The sequence below is a fragment of the Brassica rapa genome, chromosome A09, assembly GCF_000309985.2.
Source record: "Brassica rapa cultivar Chiifu-401-42 chromosome A09, CAAS_Brap_v3.01, whole genome shotgun sequence".
NCBI lineage: Eukaryota > Viridiplantae > Streptophyta > Magnoliopsida > Brassicales > Brassicaceae > Brassica > Brassica rapa.
In genome coordinates this window covers 11,280,378-11,307,270 of record NC_024803.2, presented here as the reverse complement: position 1 = coordinate 11,307,270, position 26,893 = coordinate 11,280,378, and the positions used below count along the sequence as shown (strand labels likewise).

General features: G+C 31.6%; 2 protein-coding genes across 2 annotated transcripts; both read left to right on the top strand.

The window, feature by feature from the left end:
* The first annotated feature begins 5,722 nt into the window (after window positions 1–5,722).
* Window positions 5,723–6,777, top strand: LOC103838766 (putative nuclease HARBI1). Its single transcript, XM_009115216.2, has one exon. The coding sequence runs from the start codon at window positions 5,774–5,776 to the stop codon at window positions 6,728–6,730; it is 957 nt and encodes a 318-aa protein (XP_009113464.2). The 5' UTR covers window positions 5,723–5,773; the 3' UTR covers window positions 6,731–6,777.
* A 10,572-nt stretch (window positions 6,778–17,349) lies between these two features.
* LOC103838617 (amino acid permease 1) lies at window positions 17,350–21,383 on the top strand. The gene is made up of 6 exons (XM_018654928.2): window positions 17,350–17,825; window positions 19,306–19,399; window positions 19,505–19,719; window positions 19,878–20,020; window positions 20,456–20,683; window positions 20,774–21,383. The coding sequence occupies exons 1-6, from the start codon at window positions 17,477–17,479 to the stop codon at window positions 21,200–21,202; spliced, it is 1,458 nt and encodes a 485-aa protein (XP_018510444.2). The 5' UTR covers window positions 17,350–17,476; the 3' UTR covers window positions 21,203–21,383.
* Window positions 21,384–26,893: the final 5,510 nt, after the last annotated feature.

Genomic DNA, 26,893 nt, shown 5'->3' with positions numbered 1-26,893 from the left:
TGGTTGTGGCTGGGTATGGAATGATAGTCTAGGAAAGATTCAACTTACGGGATGTGAAACTTAAGAAAGCGAGAAACTGCTTTACATTTGAAAGTGGAAGCACTGCGATGGGCAATGAAGAGAATGCTACAACATTTATCTTGTCAGAGCTTTGGACATATTGCAAAGATTTGATCGCGATGATAAAAGAGCCTCTTGCTTGGTCAAGTTTTGCAACTGAATTGGAGGCAATAAAGACACTAAAGATATATTTTACGGACTTCGAAATATATCATATTCTAAGGGCACAAAATGGAATTTCGGACTCGTTAGCCAAGATTGCAAGATCTTTTTATAGAGTTCTTTACTACATTGATTGTTTTATTCTGGTCTGGGTAGACCATGCACCTCAAGTTTGAATTATATAATAGCTGTTCGTTGTTAAAAAAAGAAGATTATATCTTGAAATATGGAAAAATTTTCTTTTTATATAGAAGTTTATTTTTTCTTAGTCTAGAGGTAAAAAGAATATGTGATTTGTAAGTCGGAAGCCAAAAGCATAAGAATGACACTCTGTCTTATTTAGGAGGATCTGCTTCTAAATTAGTTATCTCTGATTATAACATTTTTATTTTTTATCATATTAAGAAGGTACTTTAGAATACATTTGGTAACAGATCGACCGTTTGCCCACTATTTTATTGATATCATTGCCACTTCAACAATTAATTGGTTATGTTTATTATTTAATTGACACATGTTAGTTTGAGCATGTTACAACTGTTTAAAACAAATTTTGATAGAACTCAAAAATTTTAATGAGTTTATCAGTGTCTAGATATAACTGTAAACTTTCGGAACTGACTAGACAATATGCATAAGTCAGCTATTTTGCCATAATATAAGTTTATGCCACGTAAATGATTATTATTTAGGGAAATTGGGCTGTATAACCTTCAAACAAATTATAATTCATTACATAGCTAAAACCCCTAACTTTCATCTATAGTACATATATTTTATGTAATAATGCTATATTACCCTTCAATTCAACCTGTGTGACCTGCTGAGAGTTATTTATCAAAAGAAATATTAAATAAATAATTTAATAAATTGTGGTTATCATTGTTCCACATCTCTTTCTCTTCTTCTTCCTCTTCTCCTCCAATCTCTGTTTTTTTTATACATACGAATACAAACCACTAGACTAAGAAATAATATGGATTTTGGGCTTGTAGAATTGAGTTTGGAGGAGAAGATGGCACCGTAGACAACAACGAGGTGACATCACAATTTCTTTTTTTTTTTAGTTTTTTTCAATGTTGTTCATCTTGATTTTTTTCATTGTTATTTAAATTGTTATAGTATGCTGTATTGATATGGTATGATGAAGAATAATTACTCTGTACTAGTGAATGTGTGTATCACCATGTCTGTAAAAAGAGGAAGATGTGAAGAAGATGAACTCGTCGACTATACTATATGTAGTGAAAGAAAATTATAGTATAGTACGATTCTTATATTTTTGTACAATTCGCAAGTACCAAACTAAATAGTATGCTACGGTTGTTGTATTATTGTACCATCGATTGTTTGATAAATTCATTATTTATCAATTTCTTGTTTACAACTATATGTACTATACTATTTATTTTGTTCTATACTATTTGGGTTTAGAGTTTATACTTGGGTTTAGGTTTAATGATTAAGATTTAGGGTTTAGTATTTGGAAGGTGGGGGTTGATGTTTGGGTTTAGTGACCGTATTATGTATGTTCCATTTGACGATTAAAAAAGGGTGTTTTTTTTGCTTACCAATTTATACTATACTATGTATTTTGTTCCATTCTATTTGGGTTTATAGTCTATACTTGGGTTTAGGGTTTAGTGATTAGGATTTAGGGTTTAGTATTTGGAAGGTGGGAGTTTAGGTTTGGGTTTAGTGATAGCATTTTTGGGTTTAGTATTCAAAAGTTAGGTCTGAGTTTAGCATTGAGGAGTTTTGTTTGGATTTAGTTTAATATTACATAATATTATATACTATTTTCAGATTTTGATAATTGGGTTTAAGGTTTATATTTGGGTTTAGGGTTCAGTAATTAGGGTTTAGGGTTTAGTATTTAGATGGAAGGGGATGTTTAAAGTTTAGGGTTTATTATTTTGGAGTTGAGGTTTGGATTAAAGTTTAGTATTTACTAGGTGTGAGTGGATTTTGAATCCTATTATTTTTAGTAATATGGTATAGAAAAATTAGATGTATATTTATGTGTTAAACAAATGTGTGGTGTTGATTGAATTACGTGTGATAATTAATTGTGGGGTGTCAGATTGTTGATATCATCAGTTTCTCTCTCTATTACTGACAACTTGAACAAAAAAAGAGTATTACCGGATAGAAGTTGACATAATTGTTATGGGCTTTATTATGTCAAAATCAATGCTATACACTTAATTTTCTTTTCAAATTTGGTTATTTGGCTAATTCACCCTATTATTTATCAGGAGATGCTCAAGGTCTGAACTGAGGGGAGAAAGTTTAGAACAACTTTATCAAAGAATTTTAGTTTTAGGGTTGTAACAGTACATATATATGTATGTATATCTTATATATTTGTATGTAATTACGGAGTTCTAAATTTTACGGAAAACAAAACTAAAATATCTAAAATCAGATATTTTGGATTACGTTTCCCGCATTTACATACACATATATAATATATACATACATATATATATATATATATATATTTTTTTTTTTTTTTTTCTTAGAATTCCAAAACTAAATTATCTCGTTGGCCATGCTCTTAACCAGCCATGCTCTTAACCAGCCATAAAATAAGTTTGTGCCAGGCAAAGTGAAAAATCTATAGTTAATCACCACCCACCTCCTAAAAAATCTTTACTCTTTGATTGTTATAGAATTTTTGGAAGAGAAATATTTTCTCACCTCTATAATAACCATCTTGACAATTGTATATGTAAAGATCATCTACGCACCAATTTCATCATAGATATAATGGATGATGATACTGGTAAATGATATGTATGCAGATTTGAAACTCAACACAAAATATTTATAATTTTTTAAAATAGTTTTATTTTAGATCTAAATTTAAGAGAGAAAAACTTAGTAAATTTAGAATATGATATATTAAAAACTGAAATAAACACTTTTTATATTTTTAGATTGAATTAAATATATTGTTTCTTTTCTTAACTACTTTGAATTTATTTACGAATCATTTTTATAAACCAACTTTATATAAAATAAATATAATAAACATTCAATCAATCAGTATCAAAGACTTACATGAACTGAAGTTTTGTTTTTCTCAAGTCAAAGTACTAAAGTATTATTTGAGTCGTGTTTGAACTACTCCGGTCGATAAGGTCTGGCTGATTATTTAGAAATCAGGTGACGTGACTGAAATGGGAATCCGAGAACTACTTTTGTGATATTTGTAAACCAATTTGTAATGTTTATTTCATCATTTTATGACTATTTTTTACTTTTGTTTTTAGCTTTCCAGAAAGTCGGCAGTAAAGTTTCATTAAAAATACTGTCCTTTTATAACATTAATACCGTCCATTTTGCTCAGAATATTTTAATAACAATCGAATTTTCTGCATTTACGGTAATTTTTTTGTCTCTTAAAATACATTTTATAACTATATATTTCATCGGTTAGAAATTTTAATTTTATTGGGTTTCGACTATCAGAACATGATTTTCTTAGGAAAAACTGACATGCATAAAGCATAATTCAAAGTTGTTTTTCCTTGCTTAAAAGCATTGTAGGTTGATAATTTGGATCTTTTATGGGGCCAACTTTATGCCAAACTCTTTCACGTGTCTTTGAATTTGATAAACTATATCGTATTGTAAATAATATAAACCTTTCAAGTACGTATATTATAAGAGCTACTGAAATAGACATTGCACTAAAGAAAAGTAAGAATAAAATTCGTTTGGTCAATTACTTTACCATGTATTGCAATTCCAAAACTACTTTATATTGCTTTAGCGATATCGCCAAATCTCTTTCTGGTAAATATATTCTGACGTGAGATTGGTATCCCACACCTAAATTTATCTTCTTGATTTGTGTCTTCGATTCAGAGGATAATTAATGGTTTTATCATCTTATGTCTCCAAAATAAACACAACCACTTTTCAAAAAAGATCACCACCACTTGTAGTTAGTCAAGAGTTATTACCGTTGAGTCGTTGACAAATACATAGTGATAGTGTATATATATATATATATATATATTATATTATCAGTTATATATTATATTATCAGTTCTTTTGGTAAATAATGCTGAAAATCATAAATCTTAACTATAGTTTCAATATCTCATTTAATACCAATAGCCAAAAAAATATTCATCATTTAATAATCAAAGAAACTCTTGTGGCTTTGATCTATGTAAACTTAATATACCTACAGCTCTAAAAATGACAAATACAGATAAGTAGAGAGATCAATCAACTTCAAAGACTTAATGTCTTAGAGCACCCGCAACGCGGGTTCGTGATGAATCCTAAGCGCGATAACTTAGGTAAAAGCAATTAAAAAAATAATTTTAAAATGTCGTAACCGAAGGATTGATCCTAAATTAAGGGGTTTAAGGATCAAATCCTTAATGACGTGGCAAGACGGGAGTGGTCATGGCATGGGTTGTGTTTCGTATGTGGAAAAAAACATTCATTCTCTTTCTCCGTCTCGGAAAAAAAACTCTCCCGAAGGCGAAAGGCGATTCAGAGATCGTGAAACGGTGAAGGTAAATCGCGTGCTCTTAACTCAATATTTGTGGATTAGGTGTTGATGCATGTTGATTAAGTCAGTTCTAGGGTTCTATCGTGTGGTAAAAATCTATTTTAGGTTTCAAATCGAATTGGGAATTTTTTTCGATTTACGGTTTTCGTCTAGGTTTGTTATTTTCTGCATCTCGAATCGGTTCTTTGTTGTTTGAGAGTTCTATCGTATGGTTTTAATAGATATAGGGTTTGAAATTGAGTTGGGATTGATTTCTGGATTGATTTACGTTCCGTGAAGAGTTATAAATAATTTTACGGTTCGAGATTGATTTGTAAATCGATTACGGGTTCGGGATAGTCGAAACCATTTGTGTTAAGCTATCCTTATAGCTAATTATGAATCTGATAACATGATTTTCCTTGCAGGTTTTGAAATGGAGGAAGAACTTCGAGATAAGAAAGCACAGAAAGAGTACTACAACATGATCGATTTTGTTGCAAATGCGCAACAGGGGATTCCCAAAATTTGCCCCTGTGGATCAATCACGAAAGAAACCGTTGATGAAGATGATACGTACGACTACCTCCCGGGAAAAAGATACTTTATCTGCAAAGACTTTGAGGTATGTACTGTAATTAATCTGGTTATTTTTATGGTTCATATTCTGACAAATGTTTATCTTTTTTTGCAGAATGATGGGCTGCATTTCAGGCAACCATGGGTTACGGCTATTCATGAAGAAGTTGAGAGGCTCAAAGAACGGTATCACGAGCAGGCGAAGCTTCTGAGAGAGTGCCAGGCACTTAAGGTGAGTGATGAGTGATCTGTTATGTCTTTAGGACTTTACTTATAGGACTATAGTTCTGTAATAACTGTATGATGTATGTTCAGGACCAGGTGAGAATGCTGCAGGACGAGGTGAGAATGCTGCTTATGCGTGTGGCTGAACTCGAGAGAGCCCTCTGAGGTTAGTGGATTAAATTATCCTTCATCTCTGCCTCGTGTGAAATTAGTAGGAGTTTGCATTGTAACATGAAGTGTACGGCAGCTATTCGTATGCTTGCTTATGGCTGCGCGGCGGACGCCACAGACGAATATCTCCGACTTGGTGAAAGCACAGCACTTTCGTGTTTAACTAATTTTACAGAAAGCGTAATACAATTATTTGGAGAAGAATATCTACGCAGACCCACTACAGAAGATCTTCAACGACTACTCGACATTGGAGAAATACGTGGCTTTCCTGGAATGGTTGGAAGCATCGATTGTATGCATTGGGAGTGGAAAAATTGCCCAACTGCTTGGAAAGGACAGTACACACGTGGATCAGGAAAGCCGACAATTGTCTTGGAGGCTGTCGCTTCACAAGATCTTTGGATATGGCATGCTTTTTTTGGTCCACCAGGTACCTTAAACGATATTAACGTCCTCGATCGGTCACCTATTTTTGATGACATTTTACAAGGTCGAGCTCCAAGGGTACAATACGTGGTCAACGGACACCAATATGATATGGCGTACTACCTCACTGACGGTATATATCCAAAATGGTCAACATTTATCCAATCTATCTCACTTCCTCAAGGTCCTAAAGCAGAGTTATTTGCTAAAGTTCAAGAATCAACCCGAAAAGATGTGGAGCGGGCTTTTGGAGTATTGCAATCTCGATTTGCAATAGTGAAAAACCCGGCTATTTTGTGGGACAAGAAACAGATAGGGATGGTTATGCGAACATGTATCATACTTCACAATATGATAGTAGAAAATGAACGCAATGGATACACTCAGTATGATACATCTGAATTTGAAGAAGGAACCTCGACCAGAAGTTCGAATGTGGATGCACCCAATACTTCCGAGATGCCTCCAAGTCTCGCTAATATGCTTCTTATACGGACTCATCTTCGTGATAGGCAGTTACATGAACGATTGAAAAATGATTTGGTAGAAAATATTTGGAACAAGTTTGGTAATGATGAAGATGAATAATTATTGTATGTTTGCATTTAATCATTCAATAAATGAATTTTCAATTTTAATGTTTTGCAACTTTCATAATTTTTAATTTCTTAAAAAAAAAAAAAATTCTAAGGACTTCATAGTAGTAACACCATTGGACATATAATTAGGATCAAAGTCCTTAACTATTCAGAAAAAAAAAAAAAATTATTAAAATATGGCTAAGGACTCCAATGGTGGGTAACACCATTGGAGATGCTCTTATGAAGATTTTCATGACGTGGAACATTATTAAATGACTAACTGGAAAGGACATCGCAATCCGATAACTAAGTATGACAAACATTCTATCGGTCGTTAATATATGTTTTTTCATGTAACCATCGTTTAAGCCGTCCAAGTTATACCATTTTTTTCAACTGATTTATGACATTTTTTTTTGTTTTTAGTACGTTGAATTGTTTATATGGCCAGAGTAGATTCCGTATGCAAGAAAATACTTCAAGAGTAGTTGTTGCGCAGACAACAAGAAGCTGAAGAGAGCTTATATTTAGTTGTCCACTTTATCCTCACGATTAAATGCAGCGGCTAGTTGTTGGCGTTTCTCACACACAAAAAAAAAAAAAGAAGTATATATATATATATATATTGTGTGCACTGGTGTATTAATGAAGATCGTGCCCGTCAAGAGGGAGCGACGCTGTTGGAACTCTCTTTTTGACAAAAATATAAAATTTGACTTTTTTTTTTTTTACTTTTTCAGTGGCTATTCTGGTCAAACTGGTGGTCGTTATAGCAAGGATTAATCGTTCGTTAGAAAACTTGCAATGACAAATGAAACAATGAAGTGGACAAGTTGAAAAGATTTTAAGACAAAGACAAGTCATTTCTCTTTGGCTCACATAGGGTGGAACAACAAAACTTGAGTTGCATAAATATGTTCACCCGCGTAACATTGGTCCAAGGCTTCAAGGAGAGAGAGCTTGCATGTGTCGCCGCCACCGTCTGACCGGCTCGCGTGGGTGTGGGCTTTGGTGAAAGGTCGAAGGCTCATTAAGATCATTTTATGGCCAAATTAATTTCAGTTTTTGGCATATTTCAGAACTAAAAACAGCATCATATTTAAACGATGCGTAGTTCCTCTTAAAATAACACGAAGTCTATCTCTCGTCAAGATATTTAAACGGGAAACGAGAGTGAGAGAAACTTGATGAAAAAATTTCGTAACATCCACTTCCTAAGATCTCCGTGAATCTCCGCTAAGGGGCTGAACATTTTGCAACAATTAACTGAAAGTCGTTTTTCGCCTTCTTTTTAAAAATTAGTCTATATATCCTCACTCTTCATGGACACATTTTCACATCGAAAACCATCAAAAATCTCCCATAATAAGTTTACGAGTGTTTCATAGTATTTGTAGTTCGTAGAAACTGTTCACGAGCGTTGTGTGAAAGTTTATCATGATTTTATCATGTGACTCTAAGTCGTTTATGGCCTGTCGCACTACAAAGTCAATATAAAGAATTAAGGAAAAAATATCATATCGACTTTGTGGTCTCATTTGTGAAAACATTTTTCATTGTTTGTTTTCATATTATCGGTTTTATGTGTAATTGTTTATTTCAATTTGGTTTTCTAACTCATACAAAGAATACTTGAAGGCTCTGTATGATATAGTTGGAAGCAGTCAACGCGGGGATGTTGCGCATGTTCACCGATATGATTGGATTTGAGGATTCCTTGGATTAAAAAATATTGCATATTAAATTGTGGTGCAACTGAAAATAGTTGATAACAGCCAAAAGGAAACATAAATCTTTACAGCAGTTTATAGAGAATGTTATATTCTGTGGAAGTAATTTGATTTGGTAGTCCGCGATTTACAGGATTGTACATCCTTTTGACACAAACGTACTAGAAGTTCCAGAGTAATGTTAATATTCAAGAAGAACCGTCTCTCATAGTTTCAGTTCGAGTGTTGTAGAGAGTTATCCTTCGTAAATGTACACACTATTAGTATTGTGCAGATAAAATCGTTTCATGGATATGTGTGTTGTGAAGAAAGATGTGTTATACAATTATTGTTCATAAAACTGCATTTTAATCGTATATGTTGTGAGTAGTTGATTTTGATTAATTGATCATCAATTTCCATACTCTTTGACAAAAATATTTGATGATGCAATAAATAATTAAATTATTATTTCAATGATAGTAAATTTGAATGTATGTTTTAACAATTTTAAAATGCTATCACTAATTCTATTTTTTAAGACATCAACCAATATTGTAGTTAATAACACCATAGAATTTGCTAAATCCACAACTAAAAATGATAATTTGCCATTTTAACATAAACAATTATAAAAACTTGATTCAATATAATCCCAGAAAATAAAACTATAATGTAAAAACTCTTGTATTATTACATCGTCTCCAAATTGGCTATACTTTTTTTGTCGGCATATTGGCTTATACTTCTCTCCAACAGTCAACATTAATAATAGACACATGTTTTGTTATAATATAATATCACTGTTTCGTTGAAAACAAATCTCAACCGAAGGAAATTTCAACAACGAGGGATTTTGGTGACATCACATGTATAATTTTTCTGGACCGTCAGTTTTGCAAATAAGATTTTTTTTTCCTTTAAATGTTGTCGACCCAAAATATCATAATTAATAATTGATTTTGATCCGTGCCTTAATAATTTTTCAGTGAAAACTTGTTATACTCGCATTTTCTCATTATCTAAAGTAGACGTAGGTATATATATATATATATAATCCATAACCCGAAGTCCGAACTAAACCCAAACCAAAAATACGGTTCGTACCCGGTCCAAAATATAAAATATACCAGAATGAATCTTGTATGGTGGTACAAAACAAATCTGAATTCGAAGTGTTATTAGTCAAATCCGAATGGATAACCCGAAAAATCTGAAAAACCTATCCTAATGTCCCAATTAATCAAAAATATAAATATTCGAAACATAAATATGTACTTCAAATATTTATTTCTATATTTATTTTGAAATGATATATAAAAATAAGTATTTAAATTTTAAATAAGAACTTCAAATATCTAATTCTATATAATAAGTATTTATTTTTTATGTTTTGTTTTTAAATTTTGATTTAAATTTGGATGTATCCGAACCAAATCAATATAATCTGAATCCGAATGATATATAGCTACTTTATGAGTTTTAGGATGTTCTACAAATCAGAACCAAAATCAATGTGTTATATTCGAGCCTGATTTGTACTTACAAATTTACCGGAATGAGACTTATGATGTGATATAAATTAGAAGAGAAATTTAAAATACTCAACCCATATCCCAATAGATACATAAACCCCCAAGTCTAACTTGTGTTTTATGTTTTCTTCAATTAATTTTATATTTAATAAGTTCTATTTAATAAATATTTTACATGTTTGGTGGAATAACCCGTAGAACTATACTTAAAATATCAATAATAACATGTTCAGTCATATCATTAAATATTAAAAGTAGATAAATATAATATTTATTTTATTAAATATTATATATATATATATATATCTAATTTTAATACTCTATCGATAAAAATTATATTATTATGTATTTGGTGAAGGGTTTAAAGAATTTGTTTTCTTGCATTTAAATTAGATTAGAATTGAATATATACGAATTAGTAAGTATATATAATTCCGTTTATAGTAATTAATATAATATAATTGATTAGTTAATTAAATTTAGTGTTAATATAATTTGAACTCATTATTTTTAAAACCAATAAATTAATTTTTACTTCCTAAATTTTAAGCTAGGGTGCATATTTAATGATAATTAAATTAACTATAAATAAAAATAATAGAAAATCTTGTAATGTTCAACCTTTGGGGGGTTATTGGGAGATGAATTTGTATCGAGTTTGTAAAATTTTAAAAGTTGATAGATTTAACAAAGTTATGTGGATTGTGACATTTTTTATACATTGACTAATGAAATTTGATCATAACTTTTTTAGATTGGTATAGATTTTTCATGAATTTGTATTACCTTTTTTCTATCATTCTTTTTGTAAAGTAAATATATAATATTTTTTCTCAATCATATAGCATGATTATTTATATTTTCTTTCAAATTAAAAAATAATAATAATAGTGATACATACAAATTGGGCGATTCTTTTAAATAGTTTATTTTAAGTTTTTGTCACAAAAAAATGAACCAAAAGAGGTTTCATTAAAAATGCAAAAGACTATTTGTAGATATATAAATAATAAGAATTATAATTTTTCTTTAATTTCGAATTATATATTTTTAAATTTAAACTTTTTACAATTTTTTAATACTTTTCGAATTTTGTTTTTCAATTTTTTGTCAAGTTTTCTTTTTAAAATTCAAAAATACTTTATGAAAATATTTTTATAAAATATTTTAATATTTATAAATATAATTGTATATTCAAAAATGATAAAACAATGTAAAATAATTATATATTCAAAAATAATAGTTTTGGACATATAATTTGGACTTAAATTGCAATAGATATTTTTTAAGTACAACTATTTTGTTTTGTTAGTATGGATTTTGAAAATCACATGGATACATATGATATTTTGAACGTTGAGTCGTATAACTAAAAATGAATAGAATTCATCTTCTAATAACACTAATTTTAGTTATTGTTCTTCAATCTCTCATTTATTGTTCGCAGATGATACTATTCTTAGGATTCTGAAGGAATATGAGGTGGTCTCGGGGCAACTGATTAATTTTCAGAAATCTTCGATTCAATTTGGACATAAGATTGAGGAGTCCACTAGACAGGAATTGAGAGACATCCTTGGGATACAAAATTTAGGAGGGATGGGATCATATCTAGGTCTGCCAGAGAGTCTTGGGGGATCCAAGATACAAGTTTTTGGTTTTGTCCAGGACCGTTTGAATAACAGGGTGAATGGGTGGACGTTTAAGTTTTTTTCAAAAGGTGGAAAGGAAGTTATCATTAAATCAGTAGTCACGGCTTTGCCTAACCATGTGATGTCTGTTTATCGGGTACCAAAAGCAACGGTAAAGAAATTGACGAGTGCGGTATCAAAATTTTGGTGGAGCCCAGGGGGAAATACAAGGGGTATGCACTGGAAGTCATGGGACAAAGTATGTACAAACAAAGACGAAGGAGGTCTAGGCTTTAAGGACATAACGGATTTCAATACAGCTATGCTTGGAAAGCAATTGTGGAGGCTGATAGAGAAGCCTTCAACTCTTTTTGCTAGAGTTTTTAAAGGACGGTACTATAGGAATGCCTCACCCCTAGAACCGATCCGTTCATACTCTTCGTCATACGGTTGGAGGAGTATTGTATCTGCTAGATCTCTGGTTAGCAAAGGACTAATCAAAAGGGTGGGAACGGGGTCCTCTATCTCTGTATGGAGTGATCCATGGCTCCCAACCACTCGCCCGAGACCAGCAAACAAAAAGCAACATGACACTTATCAGGACCTCACAGTGGACTCTTTGATAGATCCAATTTCACGAACTTGGAAGTCGCAAGTAATCCGGGATTTGGTGGATCCCCAGGACGCTCAAATTATTGAAAGTATTCCTTTGAGTAAGACTCAATTGGTGGATAGGAATGGATGGCATTTCACAAATAATGGAAAATATTCGGTTAAAACAGGATATCAGCTAGAACGGGTCTATCCGGACAAGGCAAAACCACCAGCTTTTTATGGTCCCACAGTGGATACTCTAAAAGCTTTCTGTTGGGAGGTGAGATGTCCTCCGAAGCTTAAGCATTTTTTATGGCAAATGGTATCCGGTTGTATAGCTGTTAAGAAGAATCTGCAAGCAAGAGGAATGAAGGGAGATATTTGTTGTATTAGATGTGGAGCTGAGGAGGAATCAATAAACCATGTGTTTTTTGAGTGCCCTCCTGCGCGTCAAGTTTGGGCTTTATCAAAGATACCGTCTAACCCAGTCTACTTTCCCACAATCTCATTATTTACAAATATGGATCATCTTTTCTGGAGGGTACTCCCGAAGATGGAAGATCATCATTTTGCGTGGATACTATGGTATATCTGGAAAGGAAGGAATAATAAGGTCTTTAGTAATTTGGATATTGATCCAAAAGATACACTTACGCTTGCAGAAACTGAATCAACACTTTGGGCTGAGGCCCAGGTGATTAAGACTAAGCAGACTCCACCACAGAATGAGGTTTTGAATCGGCAGCTGAGAGTTGGTCGTTGGTGTTTTATAGATGGTTCCTGGAAAGATAAAGAACCTTATTCAGGTCAAGGATGATATAGCATACTCGAGGGCTTTCAGGGATTGATGGGTGCAAGGAATACTAGGGCATGTCTTTCACCTCTTCATGCAGAGATGGAAGCTTTGATATGGGCAATGGAATGCATAAGGAATTTACATCAGTTTCAGGTTACTTTTGCTACGGATTGTTCTCAATTGGTGAAGATAGTTTCGGAACCAGAGGAATGGCCGGCGTTTGAGAGTTACCTGCACGACATAAAGCTACTGAAGACATGTTTTACTAGCTCAACAATCATTCATGTACCTCGGACGGAAAATCAAAAGGTGGATAGTCTAGCACGATGTGCCAGAAAACAATCGTCTTTCGTCGTTCACATGGATGCGGAGTTACCAGTTAGGTTCGCAGAGTCTATATGAGTCTGTTTGTTGATGACAAAAAAAAAAAATAACACTAATTTTAGTTATAATTAAAAAATGAATAATAACTAAACTTTTTGAATGACAAAAGATTTGAATGGATTTTGAAAATTTTTAAATCAGTAACAAAGAATTCTATTAAGATTTTTGAAATCCAAGAACCAATAACAATGAAATCTCAAAATTTTCAAAATTGATAAGAATTCACTTACCAATATAACTTTCTGGACTATTAAAATTTATTATCTTGCACGGACGTTACTTGCTTTACAATTATGGGTTCACTGGTTAACTGAAGATTCACCACCACCACGAGTTTTGATTTTTTAGGCAAATAACCCCAGATTCTGAGGCGTTACTGAAAGGAGCTGCCTCCCTATGCCATTTGTTGAAAAATTCAATGGTTAACTGAAGATTCATCACCACCACGAGTTTTGATTTTTTAGGCAAATAACCCCAGATTCTGAGGCGTTACTGAAAGGAGCTGCCTCCCTATGCCATTTGTTGGAAAATTCAATAAATGCCATTATGGTTTGTTTATGTTTTAAGTAGGTCTTGAATCTTTCCAGAAATTATGAATTAAAAGAAAACCCTTGCTATTTTGTGAGTACACCTAATCCGTAGAGGATACAAAGAAGTCAACCTTTCACATATATGAAGTCTTTTGTTGATCATTATAAAAATATGACTAGCCACTTGTTGAACGATTTCAAAGACATGTTGTTCATTCGTTGAAAGAGTTTCATTGAAGAATTGGAACAACTTGTCTTTTCAAAGGTGTTAGAGCTGTTTGAAAAATGAGAAGCCTCATGGGAGTATATTTTCACTTTTTGAATTTAATTCGCTTACTTATAATTGTCTTATTTATTAAAATTGTAGCATAATGTTGTTTCTATATAAAAAGTATCTTCAGTTAGGGGGGATCTAGAAATATTTTTATATTATATACACAACATTGTTATGGGTATAACCTTATAAATTACAGTAAATGTATTTATAAATTAGTTAAAGTATATTATGTTTTGAAAATACTATAGGTTCATTCTTTGAAAAAAATATATATTATAGGTGCATATGCAACTTTTTCTCTTTATTAGCTTCACAACTCTTCCGTCCGACATATTTACATAAATTATTTGTTTTCAAAGGTTGTTTGATAGGTATCTAGAAATGGTAAATAGTTATTTTACTAGTCAAACAACTTGTATATGAACTGATATGGAATCCATTATTATATATATATATATATATATATATATATATCTCCGAAACAAAATCCTATATATACTTATCGCTAATGAATCTGTAAATTTTTATTATAATAAAAATACGCGTAACTTCAAACCCAAAATATTTAAGAGATGTAAGAGAGTTTGAAGTAATTGTATTAAATAATAAACTAAATATTATTAATTAAACATAAATAAAAAATTCATGATTATTAAATATATTAAATTAAAAATATTTGGTTACTGAAAATATTTTAATTTAAGATTTTAAGAGGTGTTTACCGATTTAAAATTGTTTTGTTGGAGTTTTAATATTTAAAAAATTCAAATATCATAGCTGTGGTAGTTTATCTAAAATCATAATAAGTTTTACAGTTCATCTAAAATCATTTAAAAATTCATTAAAACTTAAATCATTTAAAATTTTAAATAGAATACATCCATTAATTCTCTTTTCACATTTTGAAGTAAATGAGTCAATATTGTTTTCTAGAGAAGCACCTGAAAATAAATATAACCTAAAAGCAAAAAGACGATGGTTCTATATAACGATCTAACATTTGCTTTTGTCAAAGTGCATTTGTATTATTTGACCTGATCGAGGTCGAGGAACCTGTTCCAGTTACCAACTTACCAAGAAAACAGAATTGATTAGTAGTGATAAATATTATATAAGGCAACCTTGTTTAGTCAAAAATAAATAAGGCAACCTTGTTGTAAAATAATCGTTATTTTAACTTCTAACTTAGTTTCACTAAATCAAACTTTTTCATTTTTCATTTATTCTGGTTGAACAATCTAAACTAATTTTGGAAACCAAATGAAATTATAATTCTTTATGGTAAACTAATTATAACTACGCTCATAGCTTCATGATACGCGTCTTTTTAATACAATTTCTTATCAATAAGTAATATTTCTAAATTGTCGAAACAAAAAATCTACTTTCTAAAGTTTTTTAGAATAAAAGAGAAAATTGAACATCTTTGGAAGGGAAAGATCTCCGTTTGGAATGATCCCTGAATTTCTGCTCCTCGCCCAAGATAAGCAATACCAAAAACTCAGTCACTTTTGTTGGATCAATCTCTTATGGTAGAGAATCTTATTGATCCGATTGATCGCTCTTGGAAATAGATCTGCTCAATGATCTTTTCCATCATGATGATGTGAAGATCATTCATGGATTGGCAGTTAGTAGGAGACAACGGCTGGTAGATGTTTACTGAATCTGGGAGGTACATAGTTAAATCGGGATTCCGAACAGAATCTTTATATCCAGATAAGGGTCCAAGGATTCAATTTATGGGCTGAATGTTAAACCCCTATTAGCTTTCTCATGGAAACTTAGGTGCTCTCCGAAACTTAAACATTTTGTTTGGCAAGTATTATCAGAAATCCTACCGGTAGCAAAGGTGCTTAGGACGCGTGGCATAGATTGTGATCCACGATGTAGTTTAAGTGGAGCGGAGGAAGAATCTATAAATCATGTCCTCTTTGAATGTCCACCAGCATTATAAACTTGGGCTTTATCTAAGATCTTTTCTCCTCCCGGAATTTTTCCATCTTCTTCGGTGTTCACTAATTTAGATCACTTGTTCTGGAGAGTTCCGAAAGAAATCGACTCTGATTGTTTTCCATGGATTATGTGGTATATCTGAAAAAATATAAATGAAAATTTTTATCAGAATTGGAATGAAAATCCTCAGGAAATATTGCGTAAAGCAGAAATTGAAGGAACACTTTGGATTGAAGCGTAATTGTTGGACTAACAACACAAGTATTTACAGCCAGAAACGAATGTGCAATTTATGGGTAACCGAATTTGCTACATTGATGGGGTATGGAGGGAGCAGGATGCTTTCACTGGACAGGGTTGGTACTGTCGAGAGAGAAGCTCAGATGATGTCATGATGGGGGCAATGAATTTAAGACGAAGTCTATCTCCTTTACATGCGGAATGTGAATCATTGATCTGGGTGATGGAGTGTATGAAGACCCTGTAGTTTTCAGATGTAGTATTGCGACAGATTATTCTAACTGGTGAAGATGGTGTCGTCACCTGAAGAATAGCCAGATTTTGCTACGCACATGGAGGAGTTTTAACGCAGTAAGATTTTTTTTTTCTAATTTCAAGATCCGATATATTCCAAAAGCACAAAATACAATGACGGACAAGCTTGCACGTGGTATGAAGAGTTCTTCTTCAGCTATGTTATATGTAGATTCTTTACCCTCGATTTGGCTATTCAATTCGGCGGTTTCTTTGTTCAGTAGCTTTTGTTGTCAAAAAAAAAAAAAACTAGTTACAAGTTAGTTCTTTAAAGTGTTTTCGTCGAAAAAATATTATTATTAAATTAAACATTATTATTTATAAATCATAAACATTTGTTTCTTCTATAACTCAACACTGGTAAGCTCAAAGTCTCAAAAGGTACTATTATCATACAGAAAAAATCGTGCAAATGTTTTTCTGTAAATTAATTTATATTTTAAAAAACAATCGAATAATCATTATAGAATCTGAACATTACAATCCTCCCTCTATAGGTGGGCTCATATCTAGTCTGAAGCAATCACACATCCCAAGCCGCATTAAAAAGAAAACATTTAAATCATTTATAAGAAAATAAAAGTTGAAATTCAACACGTATTTACGTATACGTCTCGTTGGCATATATGCTAGATCACACTATATATATGCATTCATATACAGGTATGCCTATATATATGATATTATGTAAACACATATCTATTGACTACAATTAGACTTCTTCGTTTACTCTCTCTCTCTCTCTCTGACTTACACATTTACTTATCTTCTTCTCTCTGTCAACCTCCTTTGCTCTCTTCTCTCACTATGAAGAGTTTCAACACCGATCAACACGGTCACTCCGCGGCGGAATCCGGCGACGTCTACGCCATGTCCGATCCAACAAAGAACGTTGATGACGATGGCCGAGAGAAGAGGACGGGGACGTGGCTTACGGCGAGTGCGCATATTATCACGGCGGTAATAGGCTCAGGAGTGTTGTCGTTGGCATGGGCCATAGCTCAGCTTGGTTGGATAGCAGGGACTTTGATTCTGATCATTTTCTCGTTTATCACGTACTTCACTTCTACGATGCTCGCTGATTGCTACCGTGCGCCGGATCCCCTCACCGGAAAACGAAACTACACTTACATGGACGTTGTTCGATCTTACCTCGGTATGGTTTTTTCTTTGTTTTTTTTTTTTAACTTTTTACTGTAAAGAAGATTGAAAAATAGACACTTTTTAGACCAACCCTTTTTTGAAAAGGGTTCTATACCAAAAATTCAATTTTGTTAAGTAATTTTTAAGGCATGGTTGGTTCCTTTTCCAAAAAAAAAGAGAGAGGATAACATAAGGTTCTCTTTCATTAAAATAATATACTGATTTTGTCTGGTATTTAGTTAGGCTGATCCTTGTCTGGAAAACTATTGTGGTCAGAATAGGAAAATAATTATTAGTATTAAAAATTTATACTAATATTAATTAAAAATGACAAAATATATATTAGTAATAAAAACATATAATATAATTTATAAGCGACAGTAACTTTTAGGTCAATTTGAAATAAAACAAAACTGGTTATGTAATGAGTTTATATAGAACAATGATGGTGGTTTATAAAATAGTTGATGTTACGAACTATAAGATCAATCATAAGAAATCATCATTGATATCTTTTGAAACAATCGAAAAGCTTATGCATCCGATGAGTTGTGGTTAGGAATGTAGATAAAGTAATGGATTTATAGATTTTCTAACATTTCCTGCCAATTTGGTTTTACAGAAGAAAAAAAATCTATCGGGCATATAAATTACTGTTGCGTATAAATTGATTTTTTTTGTAGACGCTTATAAATTGATATATATCCTTTTAAATATTTAAATTTAACTGAATATAAAAACAGTGGTAACCGTTCTTTTAATTTTCTAGTTATAAAAAATGTTGTTGAAATAATTAAAGGCTTGGTTATTATTTATACATGGATTATATTCGTAAGCAATTTAAAGTTTGTTGTCTCTAGTTTAATAAACGATGATTTTTTACGAATTCTTTTTATTAAGTAAAAACACTGAGTTATTGACAAAAAAAAAGAGTAAAACAACTGAGTTCAATGTAAAGTGTGGTAACCGTCCTTTTAATTTTCTAATCATAAACTATGGTTGTTGAAAAATTAATTAGACTTCGCTATTATTTTCATAAGGATTACATACTTCAAATAATTTAGAGTATGTTGTCTAGTTCAATAAACAATGAGGTTTTACTTCAAATCATTTTAAGTAAAACATTGAACTGAACGCAAAAGTGTGGTAACCGTCCTTTAATTTCCAACTATACAACGGTTGTTGAAATAATTAATTAGGCTGAAATTTTTCTTAAATAACTCACGGTTTTGTACTGTTTATAAGATCCAAAACTGTGCAACCCGAGGAAAACAGAAATTAAATAATAGTTTGACATATGAGGCAAAGGGTTTTGGTAGTATTAGCATTATTGTTGGTATTTGATGTTGATGGAGTATTATATATACTAGTATAGTTCCGTGGAGTGTTTTATGTTTGATGTATGAAACAGAAGATTAATTAATAGCTTAAAAACAAATGTAATAAATAATCATAGACTGAAATAATACATTGGAATTATTGAAAATTGACAGGTGGTAGGAAAGTGCAGCTTTGTGGAGTGGCACAGTATGGGAATCTGATAGGAATCACTGTTGGGTACACCATCACTGCTTCTATTAGTTTGGTGTAAGTCAACTATGTGTGAATATGTGATTTTACTTTATGACCGTTACCAAATGTACAGTTTAGTTATCTACCATATTGATGTGATCAGTATGGTTTCTTGCGCAGAGCGATCGGGAAAGCGAACTGTTACCACAATAAAGGGCACCATGCAGATTGTACAATATCGAACTATCCATATATGGCGGCCTTCGGGATCATTCAGATCCTTCTTAGCCAGATCCCCAACTTTCACAAGCTCTCTTTTCTCTCCCTTATGGCTGCGGTTATGTCTTTCGCTTACGCAAGTATTGGGATTGGCCTTGCCATCGCGACGGTCGCAGGTACATATACAAATCTTTGAAGATTTAATTAGTTGCAAAACAACAACTACTAACAATTATTGGTCATCAAGTTGTAGTTTTCAAAGTACCTATATCAATAATTGTAACAAGATAGATAATACAATAAAGTAACGGTTGATATGTTACGATATGAAAAGGTGGGAAAGTGGGTAAGACGAATATGACGGGAACGGTGGTAGGAGTTGATGTAACTGCGGCTCAGAAGATATGGAGATCGTTTCAAGCGGTTGGAGACATAGCGTTTGCATATGCTTACGCCACGGTTCTCATTGAGATTCAGGCAAGTTAACCATCAATCAATTTTACTATTGAGTCTTGTTTGCTTTGAATATGAACCTCTTAATAGAATTGTGGTTTGAAATTATTGACAATGACAATCAATTCTCTATGGACCACTTTTACTACAAAGGGTAAAAAGAAGAGAATCTGTCTTTTAGCTTAAAGGTATAACATGTGCTTATTAGTGACAAGATGTCACATTCAAAGACAGCAAACAATGATATCAATGGACTTTAGCTTAATGAGTTGACAATATAGTTAAAATTTTGTTGTCTCTTAATGATATTAGCGTTCACCTTTCTAGTGTACATGCATTTAGTTCAATAGAGTGTATATGTCGACTAGAAAGTGACGGCTTAATAAGATTTAAGTTAAACACATGAGACAAAACTGGATTTGCACACACTAACCGGTGAAAATTTGATACTTTTTGCAGGACACATTGAGATCTAGCCCCGCAGAGAACAAAGCTATGAAAAGAGCAAGTTTTGTGGGAGTATCAACCACCACTTTCTTCTACATCTTATGTGGTTGTCTTGGATATGCTGCATTTGGAAACAAAGCCCCTGGTGATTTCCTCACAGATTTCGGATTCTACGAGCCATTTTGGCTCATTGACTTTGCAAACGCTTGCATTGCTTTCCATCTCATTGGTGCCTATCAGGTAAAACCAAATCCAAAAGGAGAAAAAGATTGTTTTCTTTTTGCACTTTCTCGCAGTTTAGCTAATGAAAAAGAAACATACTTCTTGCAGGTGTTCGCGCAGCCCATATTCCAGTTTGTTGAGAAGAAATGCAATAGAAACTGGCCTGACAACAAGTTCATCACATCTGAATATTCAGTAAACATACCATTCCTTGGAAAATTCAACATCAACCTCTTCAGACTAGTGTGGAGGACAGCTTATGTGGTTATAACAACTTTAGTAGCTATGATATTCCCTTTCTTCAACGCCATCTTGGGTCTTATCGGAGCAGCTTCCTTCTGGCCTTTAACTGTTTATTTCCCCGTGGAGATGCACATAGCACAAACTAAGGTTAAGAAATACTCTCCTAGATGGATTGGGCTGAAAATGTTGTGCTGGGTTTGCTTGATCGTCTCCCTGTTAGCTGCTGCTGGATCCATCGCTGGACTGATAAGTAGTGTGAAGACATACAAGCCCTTCCGGACTATCCATGAGTGAGTTTGAGATCCATGCATGAGAGTGAAAAAATGTAACAGTTTGGTATTTTCTTTGTAACTGTTTGGTGTCTAAAATCCAAATGAAAATATTGTATTGCTTAAAAAGCTACATGAATGTCTATGTATCATCCACAACTTTCAGTGCAATACATATGACCCAATAATAGCTTTTTCAAATTTGATTGATCATGTATAAACCATACGAACATAGCCCATGTCCGAAGAGAGACAATGAATCTCATGTACTTGCAGAATCCATTTGTTTCGTTTCTTCTTCTCTTAAGCCCTCTCCCCCTTGATTCTCTGGAACGTAAGCTTTCGGATCAAAATCTCAATTCTTTTCTGATCTCTCTCAACGCCACAGTTCATGGACGGAACCTGTGTGGTTTTCGTCACCGCTTTCGTCCGGTGGGTTTTCTTGGTACGAACCATTTTGCGATTTATAAGAACGAAATTTACTGTTTTTTATTTGCGAGTTGATATCATCAAGTTATCTTTAAATGTACTTGTACATCAAATTGCATTAATATATTAGGGATCAAATCCACAAACTAATGTTACTCTAAATTCTTCAAGAGAAAAGAATTAAACAATATAAAAAAGTTTGTTTGTAGTTTTGAGTGCAAAAAAAAAAAAAAATGGACAGAATGTAAATATGATGTTTGAAAAAAGAGTCATGGAAAATTATGATTTGTCTTCAGTAAACGAACATAAATTTTGGTTGCCTGATAGAGCACAGCATTCTATTGTTACTCTAATCGAACCAGTTACAATCTCAAGATCTCAAGGAGACCTTGAGCCTATACACATAAGATCTCTCTCAGTGTCCCACACAATTTCCCAGTAAATGGCCAACCTCTCTTAGACTCATTATTTATAGTCTAAACGATATACAACTCAAGACTCAGCAAACTCTCTTGCCTAAAGTTGTTACTCCACCTCCACATCATCACTGCTTCTTGATTGGATCAGCTCAACCTTGGCACTTATCATTGCACCATTAGATGGACCTCAAACATCTGGCATATGAAGCTAAATAAATTACCTATCATTTGTTAAAAAAGAGCTCAATCTTATTAGTGGAAAGTCTTTCATCTATTGGTAAAAGCGACGCATCTACATAATTTTGTATTTTATATGCTCATATAATCCAAAAGGCGACAAAATGGTCGCCATCGAATGATCTCAATGCGCACTCGGTCGATTGACCAATGTCTACAAAAATGCGATCTATCCATCAAGGGGTTGAGTGAAAATGTACTTAAGATTTTTATGGGCCATGAACACCATAACTTTTTCCCCATACATGTATGACCATCAAAATCTTGAGTGCAAACACAAAAGATGCAATTTCCAAGTCATGATAGGATAATTTTTCTCGTGCTTCCTCAACTGCGGATATTCATAAGCAATCATGCGCTTTTCAAGTATAAGAAACTCCAGGCTGGGGTTTATAACTAAAAATTTTCTTTGTGTGAAAGGAACCTAGTAAAATGTGCTTAACATGTAGTTTTCTCTAAACATAAATAGATGTGTGTATATAGATACTGACCAGCTGCATCACCATTCACCAAGCTTGAAGGTATGTATGACTAAAACCATTATCTTGTTTTTCGCTGTCTTGTTTTTCTCCCTGTCACTGGTTTTTAATCAGCAAATAAATCACATAATTAGGGGGAAACTGATGAGGTGAGTTTGTATATTTGATGCTGATGGATAATCGTTGAAGCAAAGATGTAACATTTTCAATACGTAGGCACTATCTTAATGAAAATTTCGGTACATATCACTTTTAAAATACGTTTGCATTTACTAGTTATTGTACTAACTGGATAGCCATTAATTTGAATAAGAACATTTTCAACTGACCTTCCACCTACGATTAGAGTCCAAAAAAATAGTTCGCTTTCAATCCAAGCTATCCAAGCTATCCAAGCATAAACAATTATAAAATAATTATCAAGTTGGGAGCTCTTAACTAATCTTCAAAGTTTTGTTCTTCCTCGCGATGATTACCTCTCGCCTTCTTTTTCCATTTTGTTTCTCGCAAATTGGGTAACAGATTTTACTTCAAGTCTTCAACCAAACCAGCAACTAGGTCGGTCCTAATATTTTAGGGATGTGAGGCCAAAATAACTGTTTCTGCCTTTAGTTTTCTAAAGCTTAAATTTTATTAATAAATTGAAATCTGATACAAAACGGCGGTTTAAGGGATACAACTCTAGTTTTTATATCAAAGGTTGCCACACAATTGCATATTTTTTCCCATTTTCTAACGATGAAAAGCCTGTTAGGTAATAACAATATCAAGTCTGTTCATGTTTATTTATACTCGTTAATTGTATATTGTACCAAATATCTAACTTAGAGCATTTCCAAAAGAAACTCTATAACTTCAAATATATAATTTTTTGCTCTTAAAAAAAGAACTTAAAAACTTTAAATTTCGAGTTTTAAGGAAGTTTCACTACTCAAAACTCTAAATTTGAATTTTCATATGGTATTTGCATTTTAGTCATTATAATTAATTATACATCACATTTATGATTCTTAAGTATTTTTTCATTTATCATTTTAATCTTTAAAATTTTTGTATATCAGAAATATTTCAAATTTAATTTTATAACTTCAAATTTTACACATTAAATTAAAAAAAAATTAAAATAAGATTTATAATATTGTAAGACTATAATTAAACAACAAAAATGTTACAAAAGAAACTTAATAAAAGACATTTTAAAAAGATGCAGAAAACACAATTACTACGGAAATTTAAATATTACAACAACAATAGTAGTCTTGTAAATTTTCTCCGAAACCTCTAGAATATTGTCCAAACAAGTTTTGTGTAACCAAACTATTTTATGGAATAATTTTGTATTTTGCTTGTATTAACATTTAATTATTTAATTATATTTTATATTTTAGTGTAAGATTTTATTAATTAATATTACTGTAATATTTTTACATATGTGCTAGTTACTTATAAATTTTTATGGATTTATATTAATTATGATAAATATAAAGACCACAGTGTAAATTACAAATAATTTTGAAGTTATATTAAAAGTTTTGCTTTGGAGAAAAACACTTTGAAACTTCAAAATAGAGTTTTGGAAATTCTAAAATACAGAGGTTTTTTTGGAAATGCTCTTATTTCGATTAGGATATCGACAACATTGAGACGATATCTTCGATTATGACATTAGGCTAACCCGGAGTCCTTCTTTAAAGAAAAAATATTTAGTAATAGTTTTTAAGATTGCCACAAGTTTTTGAGGAACAACTTTTATAATCTTCTGGTTCTAGGACTAGAACATGTTAATTTTTAGAAATTTTTTAAATTAGTTTATGTGTTGACGTTAAAGGTTTTCTTTTTATGAAGAATTTCGTAGCACATAAATTGAACTATAAACCAAGCAGTAGTAGTTTAGTGGTAATTTTTTAGAGTTTTGTCTGTATCAATATCTGTTATGGATTCGATTATCCCTGTAAACTAAATTTTTGCTATTTGGTCAATTTGAATTTGGGTTTTGATTCATGTGGTTAACATGGTGAGCTGTAACAAACGATTGGTTCACGTTCTGGTATTAATTAAAAGATATTCCAAATTTGGATCAGACAATATGATATAGTTTCGAGTGTCTATTATGTAACACTAAGTGTGTTTTTTTCTTGGAGCCCACCGGATTAGCCGATAAAGTTTATAAAAAAAATCAATTGAACTATATCTTGGATTCGTTGATAAAAAAATGTTCTGCTTTTGTAGTTAGTTTTTTTTTGTCAACTTGTAGTTAGTTAATATACGTACTACTTAACAAACAATATTTACCTTCGTAATTAGTTATTTATCTGGAGTTAATGATTTACAGAAAGATTGAGAAACGATTACTGCACATAGATATGACTGGAATGTGATAAGCTATCGATATTCCATTTTTCTTCTTTAATGCGTGTCGGCTATGTCAAAATGACATCGCACTTAAGTATATTTTGAAAATTTAATGCTTTAACATTGATGTATTTTTTTTTTTCAAAGATAGTTATGGTTGTTTTTCCCATGAATGCCAATTTTTTTAAAGAAAATGTCTTATAACTTATAATAGTTTTTCTTTTACATATATTTTCATCAATTATGAAATACTTTCGAATTTTAATCATCCTACAAATGCAGTCTTATTAACGCTGTAATTAACGAATCTAACTATTAGCAATTGGAAACTTGGAAACACGGCAACAACTTCATATATAACTACATAACAGTTTTCTATTGTACTGTAACTCAGTAAGAACCTATCAGACAATTTTGCGTGCATCCATATTAAAAGATACATAGTCTTAGTTACCATATTCGTTAACTACCATTTGTGTTATACTCAGTGGCGGAGCCAGAAAGTTTTTGTACCGGAGTCAATTTTTTTTTTCCAAATACATAATTTATAACCACAGAAAAACTATAAATATACTTTATGATCATTCATATTTTAAAACTTGTTTATCATAATTATTTACTACAATTTAAAATATTTTCGAAAAAACAAATCATAAAAAATTTTAGAAACTCATTACTGATGCAATATTGTATTAATATTATTTTTTGACCATTTTAATTGGCTGATATTTTTTTGCCGATTCAAAAATTGATCCATTAGTTAACTGATAAATTTAAATCATAATCATTTTTAGTTTGGTAAAATAAAGTGGAGAGTGTATAACAAAAAAAAACTTATTTAAAAATTATTCGGTCAGAAAAAAATATCCAAAAATTGCTTGGGGAACATGAGAGTTCTTCCTTTTTGCGTTGTCCAGAAAAGAAGTACAAATCTTTTTTTTCAAATTCACTCATTAATTTCAAACTTTTTTTTAATAATAGTTATTGGACCTAATATAATTTGGACTTTATTGAAATATGTAACTAACACTTAATATAAAACCGTGTTTATTGAAATTTAAGCTAAAATTAATATAAATCAAATGTTTAACAAATAAAATAAACATATTATTTATATAATTTTAAGTTATCTTCAATCTTTAATGTTTTGTGATTATATTTGTGAAATTATATTTTTAGTGGGGTCAAATTTCATTTTTAATGGGGTCAATACAAATTTTCTTAAATAAAAAAAATATTTTTTAAAAAAGTAGTGGGGTCAGCTGACCCCACACCTCCTTCACTGCCTCCGCCCCTGGTTATACTCAAGTGTGATAGTTTTGAAATATGTTTAATAGTTATATAAATATATTTAGTTAAACAATATATAATGATATTAATAAAAAATCAGTGTATCAAAGAATGATAATTGAGATGTTAGACATGACCAAAATTAATTGATTTATTTTAAAATTGGATATTCTTGCATACAAATATTATATATGTTTTAGTTATTTTTTTGATAAAAAATAAATAACTAAAAAATATAATTAATGTTTTATTTAATTCCGACAGATTTTATGACAATTTATCTAATTATTGTTAAATTATAAAGTTAAACGTATATGATTTGCCATAGAAATATTTTCTATGATAGACCTAAAAAAGGTTTTTGTCAAAAATATAAACCTTAAAAATAAAAATGACCAAAGTAAACTTAAAATTTTTAAATATACACTTATAGGGTTAATTAATCTAGACATTAGAGTTTAGAGTTAAGGGGTGGGGTTTAGTGTTTAAGGTATAGTGTTTATAATTTAG